General features: G+C 41.2%; 2 protein-coding genes across 2 annotated transcripts in view; both read left to right on the forward strand.

Annotated features, from left to right (window-relative positions):
• LOC123759448 (uncharacterized) overlaps positions 1-17,974 on the forward strand; it is a 326,826-nt gene that overhangs the window by 202,648 nt on the left and 106,204 nt on the right. The gene's annotated exons all lie outside the window — the stretch shown is intronic.
• On the forward strand, positions 13,675-17,461 carry LOC138370537 (uncharacterized). Its single transcript, XM_069334922.1, has 2 exons — positions 13,675-13,729; positions 16,428-17,461. Exons 1-2 carry the CDS (start codon positions 13,675-13,677, stop codon positions 17,459-17,461), a joined length of 1,089 nt encoding a protein of 362 aa, XP_069191023.1.

Raw genomic sequence — 17,974 nt, forward strand, 5'->3', positions numbered from 1 at the left:
ATCGGTACCTCGGGTAATTAATATGAATTATTGTTTTTTGGGGGATTAAATTGTAGTCACTGAAAGATAGGTTAAAATTTCCAATCTCACTTTAACAGTAAAGGTTATTGGCAGTGAAATAGAAGTCCAACGAAAGCTTCGTTAAATTACTCGTTATTATTCATAGAAAAAGTTATTTGAGTTAGTTGTGACTGTTACTGTATGTTATGTCTGATTAGTTGGAAAGTTTGTTTGTTAATTAGTTAATCTGCGTTTGTTAAGGTCCACAAATTTCGGTTAATTGGTCCATCCGTTTCAGGGAGACAATAACAGGAAAAGGTATGTAAATTTAAATATAATTTCCATTAGTATAATAACAATAGTAAATTGATATGATTTAAGCTCTTTATAAAATGAATCCAACTTGTTAAATTCTAATTTATTTTGCAAATGACTAGTTATCCTCTACGTAAGTAATTAAGGTAATTACCAAGCATTAATCCCGTCTGTCAATACGGGTCAATAATAAGGTGAAGAACTATGCTGTTACTTCCCAAGTATACTGAAGTGATCTAATGCCTTTCAAAATGCCGCATTCATCAAATCTCACATTTGTATTCAAAATGTAATTGGTTAATTACGAGTTAAATAGCCAATACATATTCGTATTGCCCCAGTGAATAGCATTAAATCACCAGGAACGGCAGTAATCACTGGGAACAGCGCTTGTTCCCAGTGATTACCACACCCAGACTTTGTGTCAGCACCACCTGGTAAACCATCTTTAAAAATATTACAATTTGCCATTCATGTTGGTTTGATAGTGATTTAGCTCTGCGATAATTACTTAGGAATACACACTCCGATATTCTCCGATATGAAGTTCTTTTGTTGAGAAAGAGAGGAGTGTAGTGAGTGGTGCAGTTGAGCCTTGGAGGATAATTGTGTGTTGCTCTCAGCCTGATTGAACTACTTGTGATTCTAACTTATGGAGATAGGAAGAGACTAGATTCTACACTTATAGTGGAAGAGACTATACTCTTCACATTATGGCAGGAAGACACTGCAAATCTATTTTTATAGAAACAAGTCGACAGGTCGACTTGTTTCCAGTTCTCTCTGTCAAAGCTTGTCAAGCTTTTCTTGACAAGTTGGGTTAGATCAGGTCTGGATTGTTATAATTGATTACGTTAAAGTTAATGTTAAATTGATTTGAATTAATGCTGGTTTTCAGTTAGTTTAAGTTTTTTAGGTTTTCAGTTATGTGAGGTAAGGCTACGCTGGCCGGGGGTGGCAGCTCAGACAACGCTGTTCTGTTGTTCGCTTAAACTTGTTACATTTTGTCATTCATAATTGTTCCATGAACATTTACTGGACTAAGTTTTAATTGTTTGAATTTTTCTTCTAATTTTGTTATAAGTATTATAATTGAAACTTTATGTATTTAGGCGTTTAACATATGTTCAAATTACGCAGGTATTTTTCCTGATATCGGGGTCATTTATTTACGAGTTTTTTTATAATGAATACTTATACAAGTAAAATATTTATAATAGCTTTCTAAGGGATTCTTGAATTATGAACTTCCACTTGTTAGTTAAATTTTACCAACAATTAAGGATTTTCTGTACATAAAATTTATAAAATTAGTGAAATTTATAATATTCGCCAAGAACACAACAACATATTGTAGAGAACTAACTCACAGCTACATTCCTTTTTTGGTGTTGAATAATATGTGTATGTATTATGAGGATCTAATACATGCTGGTGATATCTAAATCCTTCAAAGTGCGAAGTTATCTCGTGCAGCCAATCATAGAGGCAGTGGCGTCGTCTCACCAGGAGCCTCGCTGGTCGCTCCCGCCATCTGTGTGCTGCTGGGAGCACCTTTCCCCTCGAATGAAATTGCTGTAATCCTCAGAGAAAGGCTGAAGCTTCCATCCTCCAGACAAAAGCTCAGGAGGATGGAAGAAAGAATTGGTTGTTTTGGCTGCACTCGATGCTTTGTACCTCTTCACAAGGTGCCTGTCTTTACCCAGACTTACCTAATTCGTAAAGTGCTCACCATCTTATGACATGTCAAACTCCTTAACGTAATGCCCATGAGAAGATTTTAACGACTTGGAATATGACCAATGGGACCAAGCAACCCAGTTGGAATCGGTAAATAAGAAAAAGATGTCGTTCTATTGTACTTAAAAACCTTCTCTGGTATTTATGTTCCCAAATTCACTGAAGGAGCCAGCCAGGGGGAACACTCTTGCTAGCTCTTCATCCCGAAAAAAATTTACAACCGACTGCAAACAGACCCTTTATGATAGTCCCATAGTGGAGAACATTGCCTCAGCAAGCTTAAAAGCTTCTGGGAAGGACAAATGCACCTTTCCTCGCTGTGCAAGCCCCCTCATGCTGGGGACTTCCTGTTGGTTGTCCACATATCTTGGGCATCCACCTAGAGCATCACGCCTTAAGTATTGTCATTGATTGTCATTGTATGCTCATTGATTTATGCCTAGCCACGCCTATCTCAACCCAACGACAGTGTATCTACTGTTATGAATTGGCAGACAAATACGGCATCTATGAAAGACTGCTAGACATGATGAAGTCACTGACATTAAGAGAAGTTTAGCTACGGCCAAGTGTCGAGTAAAAGGAGAATCTCAAATGTTCAGACCTGACAAGCGTCACAACTGCCCAGGTGGCGTTACCCTGCACCCATGGAGGGATAAGATATTGGGGAGGGGGAATACGTGTGTGTATCTTTAATTGATAATATCTATCCAAGATACAATGACTAAACGCAGCGAGGATGCCACCTTCACGGAGACCCAGAAAACGTATAAATACAGGCGTCTAGAATATTGTTAAAGGTTCGTGCCTATATGCTCTGAGACCCTGAGCGCCTGGGGTAAATGTCCACATAAGTTTCTTAAATAGGTTGGAGAGGAACTCATTAGGCAAACCAAAGACCGAGGAGTAGCAAGTTTCCCGTTGGAGCGCTCAGTGTCGTGATCGAGAGGGGAAATGCTTACCGTAACCTGTGCCAGCACCTCACTTCACTTCACAGCTGAATGAGGTTATTGAACAGTGATTGCGAGATATGTATGTATCCGATAAGAGAATTAACGCAATGTAATAACTCAAGTAAATATATAAAAATGTATGAAATGATATAAACCTATGAGAGGTAAGAGAAAATAATACGCAACAAGTGTTCAGGGAGAATCTGTAAGGTCAAGTATCCTCATAACATTAATTTTCTTCTCCGAGGCTAAGGGTCCCAATATCTGAACCAGAGATGGCACCCTGATATTTATGTATTTGTAAATATAATAATATATATATAAATATTTATAATATATGTATATATTATATATATAGTATATATAATATATATATTTATATATAATAAAGACATACGGCCAAACATTATATGTTTATAATGTTCGTCCGTATCTCCATATTGATGATGTTATTAGTGCCTGTCAGCACAAGTAATGTATTGTACGGCCCAGGTTAACTACACTCTTTGATGTCAGAAAAATTTACTGTTTACTGAGGAATTATGTGATGGCCATAATCACATAATTCTCTCTCTCTCTCCTCCCACATTGTAGGACCTGGGAGGAGAGAGAGAGAGAGAGAGAGACAGAGAGAGAGAGAGAGAGAGAGAGAGAGAGAGAGAGAGAAGTAATAGACACGACATAAACATAACCCTATCACCAGTATGCCAACTTAAGACCCTTCAGTACTTAACAGTACCTTATAACATAATATCTCTTTATAGTGGAAGTTTCATATCTAGAAACAGCGTTTTCGGGCGAAATTGCATTTCCGCGCATTTCAGAAGCCTTTGCAATCCCTTCCAATGTGATCGTTCCCGACGGCCAGCTTTCATTCCATAATTGCTCTTCTATTTAGATTTTAATTTGGTTGAAATTTAAAAGAAATAATTTTATCGGAAATTGTCTTGATAGTCCTTGCACAATTTTCACTGAAGTGAAGAAGCAATCTGGCCTTAATTGGGTTGCTAATTGTTGCTGTTGCTCCTGGTTGCTATTAATGTTGTTAGTGTTGTTGTTGCTGTTGCTATTACTGCTGCTGCTGTTGCTGCTGCTGTTGTTACATTGCTCGTCTCTTAGCCATAGCAGCTCACCATGCGGGTGACTTCCTATTAGCAACCACATTGTCAACAACTGGCACGGGTCCCACGCCACACTGGCTCTCCACCTACCAGCAACAATCCACTGTGAATATCTAAGTATTTGCGGCGAAGTGGTGGCTGACAGGTACGGCAAGCAGGGCCTGCTCTGTCAAAGCTCAGACAACACAGTAGTGAAGTTACTGCCATCGTTAGGAGCCTTACCACAGCTGAATGTCCAGTAGAGAGAGAGGGAGAGAGACAAAGCCCAGACCCTAAAGGGCTGTAACTCTCAAGCGCCTGTTGGTCGCCCAGATGGCACAGGGATCTGGATCGACATAACAATTTTGTCCCCATTGCCTCGTAGATACTTGGTGCATAGGATAAAAGTGTCACTTGTTTATTGAAGGATCTGGGTTCTAAGCTATTCGAAAAGCAAGACTGCCTATTGCATTCCTGCTTCCTGCCCGCTATCTGAGGAGCTGGAGGAACTTGACAGTCAGTGATAACTGGCTGTGTATCTTGTATGTTATCAATGTTCTTGCCCATTTTATGTCATCAAGTCTAAAATAAAATAAAATAATGACAATATATAAAGGGGTGGGAGGAGAAGACAATATGTGAGCTCACCTTAGGAATTGCCAAGACTCCCTCGTGTCCTCTATATCCTTTGAGGCTCAGGCTCCCAACAACCACAATTAAAGGTGGAACCTGTTTAAACAAAAGGATATATATATATATATATATATATATATATATATATATATATATATATATATATATATATATATATATATATATATATATATATATGTGTGTATATATGTATATATATGTGTGTGTGTGTGTGTGTGTGTGTGTGTGCGTGTGTGAACGTTTGAATGGCCCCCAAGCCAACAAAGAGCTATGAACACTATCACGCAACCAGGATTCGAACCTGCGTCACCAGGGTTCACAACACTGGTGTACATAGCAGTAATGCCACTCCACCAGCCAATGCCTTTTCAGGGATATTGTAATGGTAATTGGCTGCCGGTGGTGAGGTGCAAGGGTTTTATCTGCATTTGAAACAACAGCAGAATTAAAGCGGAGAGCTTCAGCAGACTCAGTTAAAGTTACTCTGGTGCCAGTGATCTGAATGTGTACATTGTGCGCTTAGAACGAGAGAGAGAGAGGGAGAGGGAGAGAAAGAGAGAGAGAGAGAGACAGACAGACAGACAAAGAGAGAGTGTGTGAGATAAACAGGCAGAAAGAGAGTAGCTCAGTCGATTAAGGCAGTGTCTGGGATGCTCCCGGACGCAGGTTCGAATCCTCGTCACGGCCCTTGTGGATTTGTTCAGGCAGAAAGAGAGTTGGAGCGAGAGAGGAAGAGAAAGAAATATCGAAATTACAAATATGATAATTTCTGTAATCTTGTTACCGGAATTCCTCAAACTTATGGCACGTATTTTGAGCCAAAGGTTAGCTGCCACGACGCTCTGTTCCTTCAACTGCTTACACGTCTTGTAAGATAATGGCTAAAAACACAAAATGTTATTCAATGTAAATTGTTAGTCCCTGCACCGCCTGGGACTAAATACCAGCCTGATCAACCAGGCTGTGATTTATGCGTCAGGCTGCGAGCAGCAGTGTCCAACTGCCCAGTTGACCAGACAACCAACCGGGAAGCCTGGTCGGAGACCGGGCCGCGGGGCCTGTCATCCTCGGAACCCCTACAAGGTAGACACAAGGTAGGTAAGTAGCACCTTACATTGCTGCAGGTAACTAGGGAAGTTGAGGTCGACATTGGGTCGAGGTCAACCACCGTTGGACACTTGTCACACAATCACGAATCACCTTAACACGTTTAATGAGGCTAGCCCCAAGCCTCTGTCCTCAATCCTCGAATAAACAAAAAGACAAACAGACATTCTTTGATAGATATAGATAAATGGAGTACTCGTCCCCATAGATATAGATAAATGGAGTACTCGTCCCCATAGATATAGATAGATGGAGTACTCGTCACCATAGATATAGATAGATGGAGTACTCGTCACCATAGATATAGATAGATGGAGTACTCGTCACTATAGATATAGATGGAGTACTCGTCACCATAGATATAGATAGATGGAGTGCTCGTCACTAATTTGGGATTTATGTAGAGGGTCTTACTTGAAGCAGTTAGAAAATGTTCGTCAGGTCGGGCTAAGCATGTAATGGTCGGGCTAAGCATGTAATGGTCGGGCTAAGCATGTAATGGTCGGGTTAAGCATGTAATGGTCGGGCTAAGCATGTAATGGTCGGGCTAAGCATGTAATGGTCGGGCTAAGCATGTAATCGTCGGGTTAAGCATGTAATGGGTAGGAAAGTTAATTCTAAAGCTTTTTGATTGCGGATGTGATCCATTGGCTTTATCAAGAAGGTATAGGAAAGTTTCAAGTATTTTTAGCAGTTCTCATGTGCAGTGACTTGCTATGCACCATTAAGGGTACTAGGCACAGTGCTTCTGTTCCTTCTTTAGTATCCATGGTGAGATTCCATTAGGGCCTACAACCTTTGTAACATCAAACTCAAGCAAATATTTCCTTACCTTCCCACTGGTAATCTCAAACTCCTCCAGTGGTGCCTGGTTAGATATTCTCTCTCCTATCTCAGCAACTTCTCTTTTTCTCTAATGTGAAGACCTCCTGGAATTTCTTATTGAGTTCCTCGCACTTCGTTGTCATTTGTAGTTGTTGTTTTCCGTCTGATGTGGTTGTGCAGCAATTTAGGTTGAGTCTTTACCTCACTTTACCTCTTTACCTCCCCTACCGAGGAGGTAAAGTCCACTCGGCCGACGAGAAACAACGGTTAGAGTTTCTTTCACCCTATGCCCAAGCTACCTAGCAGTAAAATAGGTACCTGGGTGTTAGTCAGCTGTCACGGGCTGCTTCTTGGGGGTGGAGGCCTCGTCGAGGACCGGGCCGCGGGGATACTAAAAAAGCCCCAAATCATATCAAGATAACATCAAGATAACCACTTGCTATGTCATTTTCGTACTGTCTTTCTGCCTCTCTTCTGAGGTACTCATGCTTGGCCCTCTGGTATTTTTCTCTGCTCTCAAGTGTCCTGTTATTTCTATAATTTTTCCCTGTCATTGTACTTAATTTCTTTGCCAGTTTACATCCTTAATTAAACCATGGGTTCCTCATTTGTATGTTGTTTCTTGTCTTTCATATTGGGGGAAACTTGTCTGCTGCCTCCTTACACTTCTGTGTGATGTAGTGCATCATCTCTTTCCTCTGAGCTCTGTTTCCCATGTTATATCTGTTATGAATTTTTTTTGTCTCCTCGCAGTTTCCTTTTCAGAATGCCAGCCTCTTGTTTCCTGGTCCCTTCCTTGAGTACGTTAACCCTCTTCTACCAAATACTCAAACATCAGTACACTGTGATCGCTCATTTCTAAGAGGACTTCGAAGATGATTTCCCCACATGTCGGAATCGTTCAGAGTGAATATCAGGTCAAGTCAAGCTGGTTCGTCATTGCCCTTCATTCTTGGTCCCCTGACATGCTGGCTTAAAGTGTTTTGTTGCCATATCCAATAGTTTACCTCTCCATGTTTCTTCACCTACATGCGGTTCTTTGTTCTCCCAGTCTATCTTTCCGTGGTTAAAATCCTCCATGATAAGCAGACGGGATCGATTTCTACATGTGACAGAGTCTGCCCTCTCAATTATAGTATTACCTGCTATGTTGTTTCTGTCATACTCTTGCCTGGGTCTTCTGTCATTTGATGGAGGGTTATATATCACTGCTTCTACTGCTCTTGATCCTCCCATCATCATGGTGCCTGTTATGTAGTCTCTGAACTCTTCACAGCTCGTGATAAACATCTCCTTGAATGCATTACTCTATCATCAGTAGGGCCACTCCTCCTCCTACCCTTCCTTCTCTCTCTCTCTCTCTCTCTCTCTCTCTCTCTCTCTCTCTCTCTCTCTCTCTCTCTCTCTCTCTCTCTCTCTCTCTCTCTCTCTCTCTTTACGTATTACAGTGTAGTCGTGGGGGAAATGCCAGATTTGTTATGATTCCTGATAGTTTTGTTTCTGTGAGTCCTATTACATATGGCTTCTCCTCTTGTGTTTACATATGGCTTCTCCTCTTCCTTTACCCGCAGAAGCTTGGTCTTCCTGGATAGGATTTCCGTCCTGTTAACATTATCCTCTGACCGGCATTCTATGAATACTATCCTGTGAACACCGTCCTGTGAACACCGTCCTGTGAACACCGTCCTGTGAACACCGTCCTGTGAGCTGTGTACCTACGACAGTCTCTCTCACGATTGTCATAAACCAACGTTTCCGTGGTCACGTTGTCAACAAAAGCCGCAAAATGTAAATTCAATTTCATGCAACATGCTCCTAAAAATTGCAATTAATCTCTTCTCTCTCGAACGTTAAAAAAAAAGCCTTTGTGCAAATAAAAAGGCGCGTTATCCTAATTTAATCACAAGCCAAAAATTCAACAGTCAAAAGTATTGAATTTTTGTTGAGGAAGACAATTAGCATTAATTGGAGGAGCTTGTGAAACACTGCAAAAAATTAACTAGTCATGACTTGACTGTTCATGTTTTGTGACGTTAGTAGTCGTCTATATATGGTCCAACGAACCTGTGCCATTTTCAGGGGATGTATGTTACGGGCTATTCATGCCCGTGCCACCTCTTGGGTGGCTTAATCTTCATCAATCAATCAATCAATCAGAGGAAGTATGATCGCGATGAGTGAGAGTAGCTCTCAGTATACCTCCTTCGCTGTCGATCTGTGGAACATAGTTTGGGTGGATATAAATAGAAACTGTCTCGTATGAGACAATAAATAAGTTTTCTTATTCCGTTATTATGCCTACAAATTAAGCTATTTATTATGCCTTAATTTTTATCTTCCTATGCAATATCATGATGAATATTTCATTTGAGGCAAGGGAAGCATTATAGATAAATATAACTAATATTCCTCCTAAGAAGATTAGGAAAAGGATATAGGATATTAAGCGATATCGGTACCACCTTTTCTAGATGGGGAAACAAATTATATTATGAGGTAACGTGAATATAGTAGACACCATTTTAAGTCTATATAGTTTACGTTCTTTAATAAAATAGTTTCTCATTCGAGGAAAGTTTTTTTCTGCCTTTCAGAAACCATGCATGAACTTAAATTCAATTCAGATGAAAATAGTTTATTCAAAGCTGCTGCAAAGTTTCCTGGGTTTGGGCTGGCGTCAGAGGCACCACCGTCTTGACTTATAATGATGAGGCTTGAATGTGATTATAATGAATAAGTAAGAACAAATTATAACATACTCTCTGTGAGTTATAATGAATAGTTAGATAGGTCTGATTAGTCTTAAGTCTCCAACGGGAGATTTATTTAGACCACTATCATAGCTTACTCACCACCCTGCAGGTATACCTGAGCACCACAATGGCTTACTCACCACCCTGCAGGTATACCAGACCACCACAATACCTTACTCATCACCCTGCAGGTATACCTGACCACCACAATACCTTACTCACCACCCTGCAGGTATACCAGACCACCACAATACCTTGCTCACCACCCTGCAGGTATACCAGACCACCACAATACCTTACTCAGCACCCTGCAGGTATACCAGACCACCACAATACCTTACCACCCTGCAGGTATACCTGAGCACTGAACATAATCCAAGACTAAAGTAAACTCTGAGTGTATTTACACTGAGAAGTGACTGAGCAGCTCAGGTACATATATGAGACGCTGTAATATGTTCACCTGTACTTGAACAATTAGTGTTTCCTACCTATTACCTGTGTTTATTTTTTACTCTCTCTTTTTATTCCTTTGTTCTCACACATTCCCGAAATCCTTTTTTGTTTTTCTTATTTTCTCTCGTTCGTATTGTTTAACTACAACTGTATGTCCTTAATTAACATGTTTCTTCTGTTCAGCAGCTGAATTGTATTTATACGCAAAAGCAAAAATACGCACTTTGTTATGCTTTAAATATAAACGCATTGAATGTATACACTGTTTTCTGGACTAATGTTGTGTTGGTTTGTACACTTTGGAAGGTAATAAAGTACACGTCAAACGCTTCATGGCACGTAGTGAGACCAGGTCGAGGTTCAGGCGGAATTAGTCATATTCGCCCATAAGGAACATGAAGGACTGGCAGGAACTATTATGTCTGGTTGTATGTTGACCAGACCACACAGGAGAAAGTGAGGTGGCGACGACATTTCGGTCCGTCCTGGACCATTCTCAAGTCAATCAAGTCGATGAAGGGAAAGTGAAGTCCCTTCACCTTCTAGTGTGTGGTCTGGTCAACATACTTCAGCCACGTTATTGTGACTCCTCGCCTGCATCTCGTTGTATTGGCTTGTAAAATGAGGTCGATGTTATATCAGTGATTTTATGTATGACTCTCACTTGGTAGAATTTTGATGTCATGTCCTTCGACGATGCTTTACAGGTCACGTTATTTGGTATTGTCAGTGAAGAGAGACGGCGTGTGTCGCAGTAGAGTTTGCGCCACGAAAAGTCACTATAGGTTCTATGAAGTCATAAAGTGTTCACTGTTATCATATTTCAGTCATCGCACACCTGGAGGTCTGCAAGCAGGGCAGAACCCAATTTTAAGCAGAAGTGATCTCTACAGAAATCTGTCATGCAGATGTCATCAGCAGTAAACAGATTTTTTGTTCAGAACTGACAGAAAATAGAGTGAACTACCGTGCAACATTACTGCCCTGAGACAGTAATCGTTGGTAGACGTCACTATCAACGACTCGTTTTATGGTTGTCTGATATCGAGCAACAAGTCATTTAGAAGACTCTGAAAGCAGAGTGGATTATTTATTTAATTCTGTTCTATCCACACCTGGCAGAACTGTGAGCACTGCGACAACTGGTTGTCCTCACAGTAGGCTGAGAGTCCCTACCGCTTGCGCTAGTCTACACGAGCAGTAGCAATACCTCGGAGTTGATCTTCATCTGGACAAGAGGAGAGACACACACACACTGGAACTGAGCATCCACTATTAATCTGAAGAGGAGTCACCTCACTGGAACAAGCAAACAAGTCCCTGGAAGTTACTGTGGAAGTTAGAGGAAATTGTATTTTCGTTTAATAGTGATGTGTAGTGATTTGGATGGTTTTGGCCACCACCACCACCACCACCACCACCACCACCTCACTTCACTTAACTTGTTCCAACCGTCTATCACTGTATGATACTGAGGTTAGATATGTGTGAATATTAACTGACATTGAGGTAATATTCATATTCGTGATTTTGTGAATTTAATGTAAATTAATATATGCCAGTGTTATGGATTAGTGTGTGTTTAGCAAGTCAGTTTTACAGTGGTGATAGCCTAATGGGGCGTGTACATGATTATTACCGACGTGTATTACTCTAAAGTATTATTAGAGAGGAGAACGCTGTGTAATGTATATATTGAGGTCATACAGCATTATTATCGACGGCTGTTACTGAAGCTAGACTTCACATATAGAGTGACCACTCTATAATAAATTAATATTTATTCAAGGAGTCTAGGATCTAATGTGATTTTGTTGCCATATGCTAGAATATCTAAGACTGCGAAATGCAGGCCTCAAGTTCATTTTGATGAAACAGTAAGATTCATTTCAAAAGGAGAGAGTAGCTTGTGGCCATTGATTTTGATTTTGTGTTAAATAATACCACTCAAAGACCCAACCAATGAGAAAATCTTATTCTGAGCAACATAGCAAGTTTCATATTGAACAAACTGTGAGAAGAACCACAACTTCAGTTGTGTGTGTTACAGAAAATGTGTTCAACTTCAGTTAGCTGAAGGATCCTATTGTTTATAATTGTTTATTGGAGGGTACCCAGCTTTTCCCTGTTCTGTGTGTCTTCTAACTGTCCATATATATAAATATATATATATATATATATATATATATATATATATATATATATATATATATATATATATATATATATATATATATCCATCTGTTTATTTATCTACCTACATATCCATCTATATATGTACATCCATCTATCCGTCTATCTCTCTATTTATCTGTCTTTCTACTCACACATCTATCAATCTCTCTTTCTAAAGTTCCATCTATCTATCCATCCATCTTCCTACTCATATATCAACCCTCTATCTATCCATATATCCATCTATCCATCCATCTAAATGTCCATATCTCTATCTATCCATCTATTAATTTATCCAACCATCTACTCATCTATATATCCATCTATATATCCATCTATCTATTCATCTGTTTCCATCCATCTGCCCATTTATCTATCCATCCATTTATCTCTTCATCTATCTACCATCCATCTACTCATCTATCCACCCATTTATCTACGTCCTCCACACTTCCCCCTCGTTTAATCCTCTTAAACCCCACCACCCGTCTCATCCTTCCCATCTTCCTCTCTCCCCCTTCCTCACTTCTCCCCCCGTCCCATTATGCCCCATCACCTTTCCTTCATCAACCCCCCCCCCACCCTCTCAGTTCCCTACCGTGGCATGAAGCAGTCTCACTTCCACTAATATCTCACTAATGAGGATTCATCTCTGTATATATATATATATATATATATATATATATATATATATATATATATATATATATATATATATATATATATATATATATATATGAACACAAACTGTATTTTCAGGCTAAACGTTGTTGCAAATTGCCTTCACTTGCGGGTTGGACCTGTGTGTGTATGCATTATTAACAGCTCAGGAATTCCAACAATATCAAGCTTGCTTGACACGACTTCTTCTTCTTCTTCTTCTTCTTCTTCTCCCCCTCACTGAGTATTTTACATGTTCCACGTTATCTGATTAGAACAATTGGGAGATCAGAGTGGCCGGAGGAGATGCTTAACCCTTACTCTTAGACACTTCTGGCATGGCCACCAGGAGGAAAAGTCTTGGTTTTCATGCTTTCATCTTCTGTTGTCAATATTTTGAGATCTAACTGACTTTTAAATTGTTTATTGTTTCTGGTGTCAAATCATGAAAATGTACAGCATTTTTCCCCATCTCCATGTGCTCCACACCATCTACCTTCACCACCATGTGCTTCACACCATCCACCTTCACCACCATGTGCTCCACACCATCCACCTCCCTCACCCTACATCCACGGGCCCCCCCTCCCAAAAAAAATAAACAGCTACACGTGCCAAAATTCCCCAAAAGTGTTCGTATAATATTAAGTTACACGCAACATACCTCTTTCCCAAGGCTCTCAACCCCCGTCACCTTCCCTACCTAACACTACCCCACACCGAAACCTCAACCATATCGGCGGCATAAATGATGAGAATGGACAGAAAGAAGTGTGTGTTTTATAGTAATGTTCACCAACATGGATGGAATCACAGAGAAAACCATTGAATTTATATGAAACGGACAAATGAGTTTAGCAAACAAAACTACCAGGATTTATAATTAATGAATTCTGCCAAAATTGACATGTTGTCAGAGATGAAATAAATAGGGATATGTTGAAGCTGGACAAGGGTTTGGGATCAGATATCCCAGAGGAATGTCCCAAGGGTTTGGGATCAGATATCTGCATAGATTCTAAAAGAAGGAGTGATAACATTGTGGTGTTCTGAGAATTGCCTGAGATATGTAGGATAGCCAATGTAGTGCCAATTCACAACAAGAAAAAACTGACAGAAGGCATTAAACTACAAACCAGTGTTATTTACATATCAAGATGATGGAAACGCTCATAATACAGACAGACAGATAACACCGTCATGGGTTCAGAGGCTGCCAATCCTGCCTCACAAACATGAAATAATTCAGTGAACGGACAATGAAGGTCAGTCAAAATAGAGAAGAGTGGACGGATGACATAATTCTAAGCCCCCGACACAGTAGGTCACAAGAGAATAGAAAAACAGGAAGGAGTGAAAGGGAGGCACTCCAGGGGCTGGCCGGAGTACCTCAGCAACTGAATCCAAAGAGTCATAGTGAGAGAAGAAGGGCGGGATGTTATTCGTAGAGTCCCACAAGGGTCAATACTGCTGCCAATCCCTTTCCTAATCTAAGTGAACGATCCACCAGGAGAAGGATTCCCTCGTCTCAATGTTCGCAGATAATGCGAACATTGTGGCGAGGATAAAGACGCTATAACGCTGCAAGAAAGCACAGAATGACCTGGACAAGTGGACAGTAATAAAACTGGGAACGGGAACAGGAGCTGCGAAACAAAATATCACCCAAGAGAGGAAATTATTCTGGATTCTAACAGAGAAAATGGCTGGAGGTTGATGTCACACCGAACGTCACCAGAAGCCAACATCAAAAGAATATCATCAGCTGCTTACGGAAGGTTGGTTTATATTAGAACTGGTAAAACACGCAACGAAGGGAGAACGCTCAGAGGTATGCTTCTAGACTAGTCCCAGAGCTGAGGGGTATATGTTACAAGGAAGAAATGAATAAGTTACACCTCATATCACTACAAGAGAGTAGAAACAGGGAAGACATGATTACCAAAGAAAGGGTACTCAAGGTACCGTTAGCTCTGCCTATTCAGGAGAATAGACAGAGCAGGCAAGGACAGACTACAAAGCAGACAAGGACAGACTACAGAGCAGACAAGGACAGACTACAGAGCAGACAAGGACAGACTACAGAGCAGACAAGGACAGACTACAGAGCAGACAAGGACAGACTACAGAGCAGACAAGGACAGACTACAGAGCAGACAAGGACAGACTACAGAGCAGACAAGGACAGACTACAGAGCAGACAAGGACAGACTACAGAGCAGACAAGGACAGACTACAGAGCAGGCAAGGACAGACTACAGAGCAGACAAGGACAGAGTACAGGGCAAGGGTAGACCACGAACACGAGGATAAAGATGGAAATAAGTATCCAAATACTCTACCGCGTCTTAAGAAGGATTGTGTTCAATGTCTAGATAGTGAACAAGAGAAGTGTGTTCACAAATGAAGTGGTGAGGCAAATTCCATTCACAGTTCTGAATATAGATATGACTGAATACAATACGCGCCGGAACCTGGTCACCAGTCGTGTAGGGAGCTAAGAGGCGGGGTCCATGAGCCGGAGCCCAGCCACTGAAAATACAACAAGGAAAGAACGTGTTCTTTGTTCCTCCCGCCTCCATGTGTCCCTCTCCCTCCCATCTCCCTCTCCCTCTCCCTCCCACCTCCCCAGTTTTTAATCACCTCCTCTTCCATCATCTTAAATCAGAGATGTTACGTCCCCCTTCCCGTCTAGCCATCCCCCACTCCTCTCCCCTCTCATGCTGCAACCCTTCCCTTTCTTCCCTATCTCACTCTTCCAGCTGCCCATTTCCCACGCACTTCCACTCGCCCTTCACCGCCTCTCCCCTTCCTACCCTTGCAATCATCTGTCACTCCACCTCTTTCCCTTCCCTGTCCTCTATCATTCCCCTTTTGCTTAAGCACATACCCCTCCCCACCTCTCCGCCTCCACTTACTTCACTCTTCGGCCTTTTCCCTTATCTTTTCCGTTCTTTCACTCTCCAACTCTTGCCATTCTAAAAACGTAAACAAAACCTGGACTCATAAACCTCTGCAGTTAAAATGATCCAAGATTTCCAGAAAACCTTTGGCAAAACGCCACACAAAAGAATGTTAATTAAGCTGTGAACCAAGGCAGTGGGGAGGAACAACAAGCTTGCATTAAACACGACTTAAGTAGAGAAAACAGCGAGAGGTAACAAGCTGGGAGTTATAACACTTAGATGTACACGTGTCTGGTCGTTCATATATTTTGGTTATAAACGAGTCTACAGATCCTTGAGTTAATCCAGGCATATCCACACTGATCCCCATACATTCCCTCATATATTACATTATATATGACAGTGTCATATATAATGACAAAGGACTCCTTCTGAAGATGTATTAACATACGAAAGTACTTAAGGAAATTCCTGTTTCAATTTTCCTCCATGGTCTGACACTGTCACATTTTTAATCACGTGTTTATTTTCGTGATATACACATAACATATATATATATATATATATATATATATATATATATATATATATATATATATATATATATATATATATATATATATATATATATATATATATATATATTGTGTGTGTGTGTGTGTACATGAACTCACCCTAAAAATAAAAAAAATCCTTGTATAAAACTGTGAAAATATTGCTGCATTTCAGACAAGTAAAAGATGTAAATATTAGCATTCTTTTATTTGTTTTCACGTTCGCCAGACACGACGTTAAAACGGAATACGTGTGGTGGTGGAGGCTGTTGTAGTGCTGCTGAAGCTGTGACTGTTGACAGTACCAGCCGCTACCGTTGTTGTAGTGCTGCTGAAGCTGTGACTGATGACAGTACCAGCCGCTACCGTTGTTGTAGTGCTGCTGAAGCTGTGACTGTTGACAGTACCAGCCGCTACCGTTGTTGTAGTGCTGCAGAAGCTGTGACTGATGACAGTACCAGCCGCTACCGTTGTTGTAGTGCTGCTGAAGCTGTGACTGTTGACAGTACCAGCCGCTACCGTTGTTGTAGTGCTGCAGAAGCTGTGACTGTTGACAGTACCAGCCGCTACCGTTGTTGTAGTGCTGCTGAAGCTGTGACTGTTGACAGTACCAGCCGCTACCGTTGTTGTAGTGCTGCTGAAGCTGTGACTGTTGACAGTACCAGCCGCTACCGTTGTTGTAGTGCTGCTGAAGCTGTGACTGTTGACAGTACCAGCCGCTACCGTTGTTGTAGTGCTGCTGAAGCTGTGACTGTTGACAGTACCAGCCGCTACCGTTGTTGTAGTGCTGCTGAAGCTGTGACTGTTGACAGTACCAGCCACTACCGTTGTTGTAGTGCTGCTGAAGCTGTGACTGTTGACAGTACCAGCCGCTACCGTTGTTGTAGTGCTGCTGAAGCTGTGACTGTTGACAGTACCAGCCGCTACCGTTGTTGTAGTGCTACTGAAGCTGTGACTGTTGACAGTACCAGCCGCTACCGTTGTTGTAGTGCTGCTGAAGCTGTGACTGTTGACAGTACCAGCCGCTACCGTTGTTGTAGTGCTGCTGAAGCTGTGACTGTTGACAGTACCAGCCGCTACCGTTGTTGTAGTGCTGCTGAAGCTGTGACTGTTGACAGTACCAGCCACTACCGTTGTTGTAGTGCTGCTGAAGCTGTGACTGTTGACAGTACCAGCCGCTACCGTTGTTGTAGTGCTGCTGAAGCTGTGACTGTTGACAGTACCAGCCACTACCGTAGCTGTAGCATTTTTCCTAAAGCGTAATGAATGTAGAGTAGGAAGAGAGCGCCTTCAGCTTTTCTCTTTGGTTTTCCTCATTTCAAATAGACCTATAAAGATTATATAGGTTTAAATCTCTTATTTCCCAGCAGAGAACCAAACCTGGTATCTCTCTAGTTAGAGATAACCTGGTATCTCTCTAGTTGGCTTCCTCTCCTCTTCTCTCCTTCCTCCAAGTCCCATCTACTCCTGTTCTATCCATCTTTACTTTAACCATCATATCTTCCTGTCCTCCCTTTCATACATCCTCCATTTTACCTCTCAGCTATTCGTGTCTCGATACAATCACAGACGACAACAAAGGATCGCTATATGCATGGAATCTAAAAAAACTGCAGAATTATGCAGAATAAATTCTCAGTGAAGGGGCCGACGACTGCACCGGGATTTTTTTCTTAAAAATTTTGGATTTTTTTGTGGATAAGGTTTACTTCAGGAGGCGGACGGAATGGCTCAGAATTGCATTATTTCTCCGTCTTTCTGGAACTCGTGAACGTT

This window comes from Procambarus clarkii, chromosome 32 (genome assembly GCF_040958095.1).
Source record: "Procambarus clarkii isolate CNS0578487 chromosome 32, FALCON_Pclarkii_2.0, whole genome shotgun sequence".
NCBI lineage: Eukaryota > Metazoa > Arthropoda > Malacostraca > Decapoda > Cambaridae > Procambarus > Procambarus clarkii.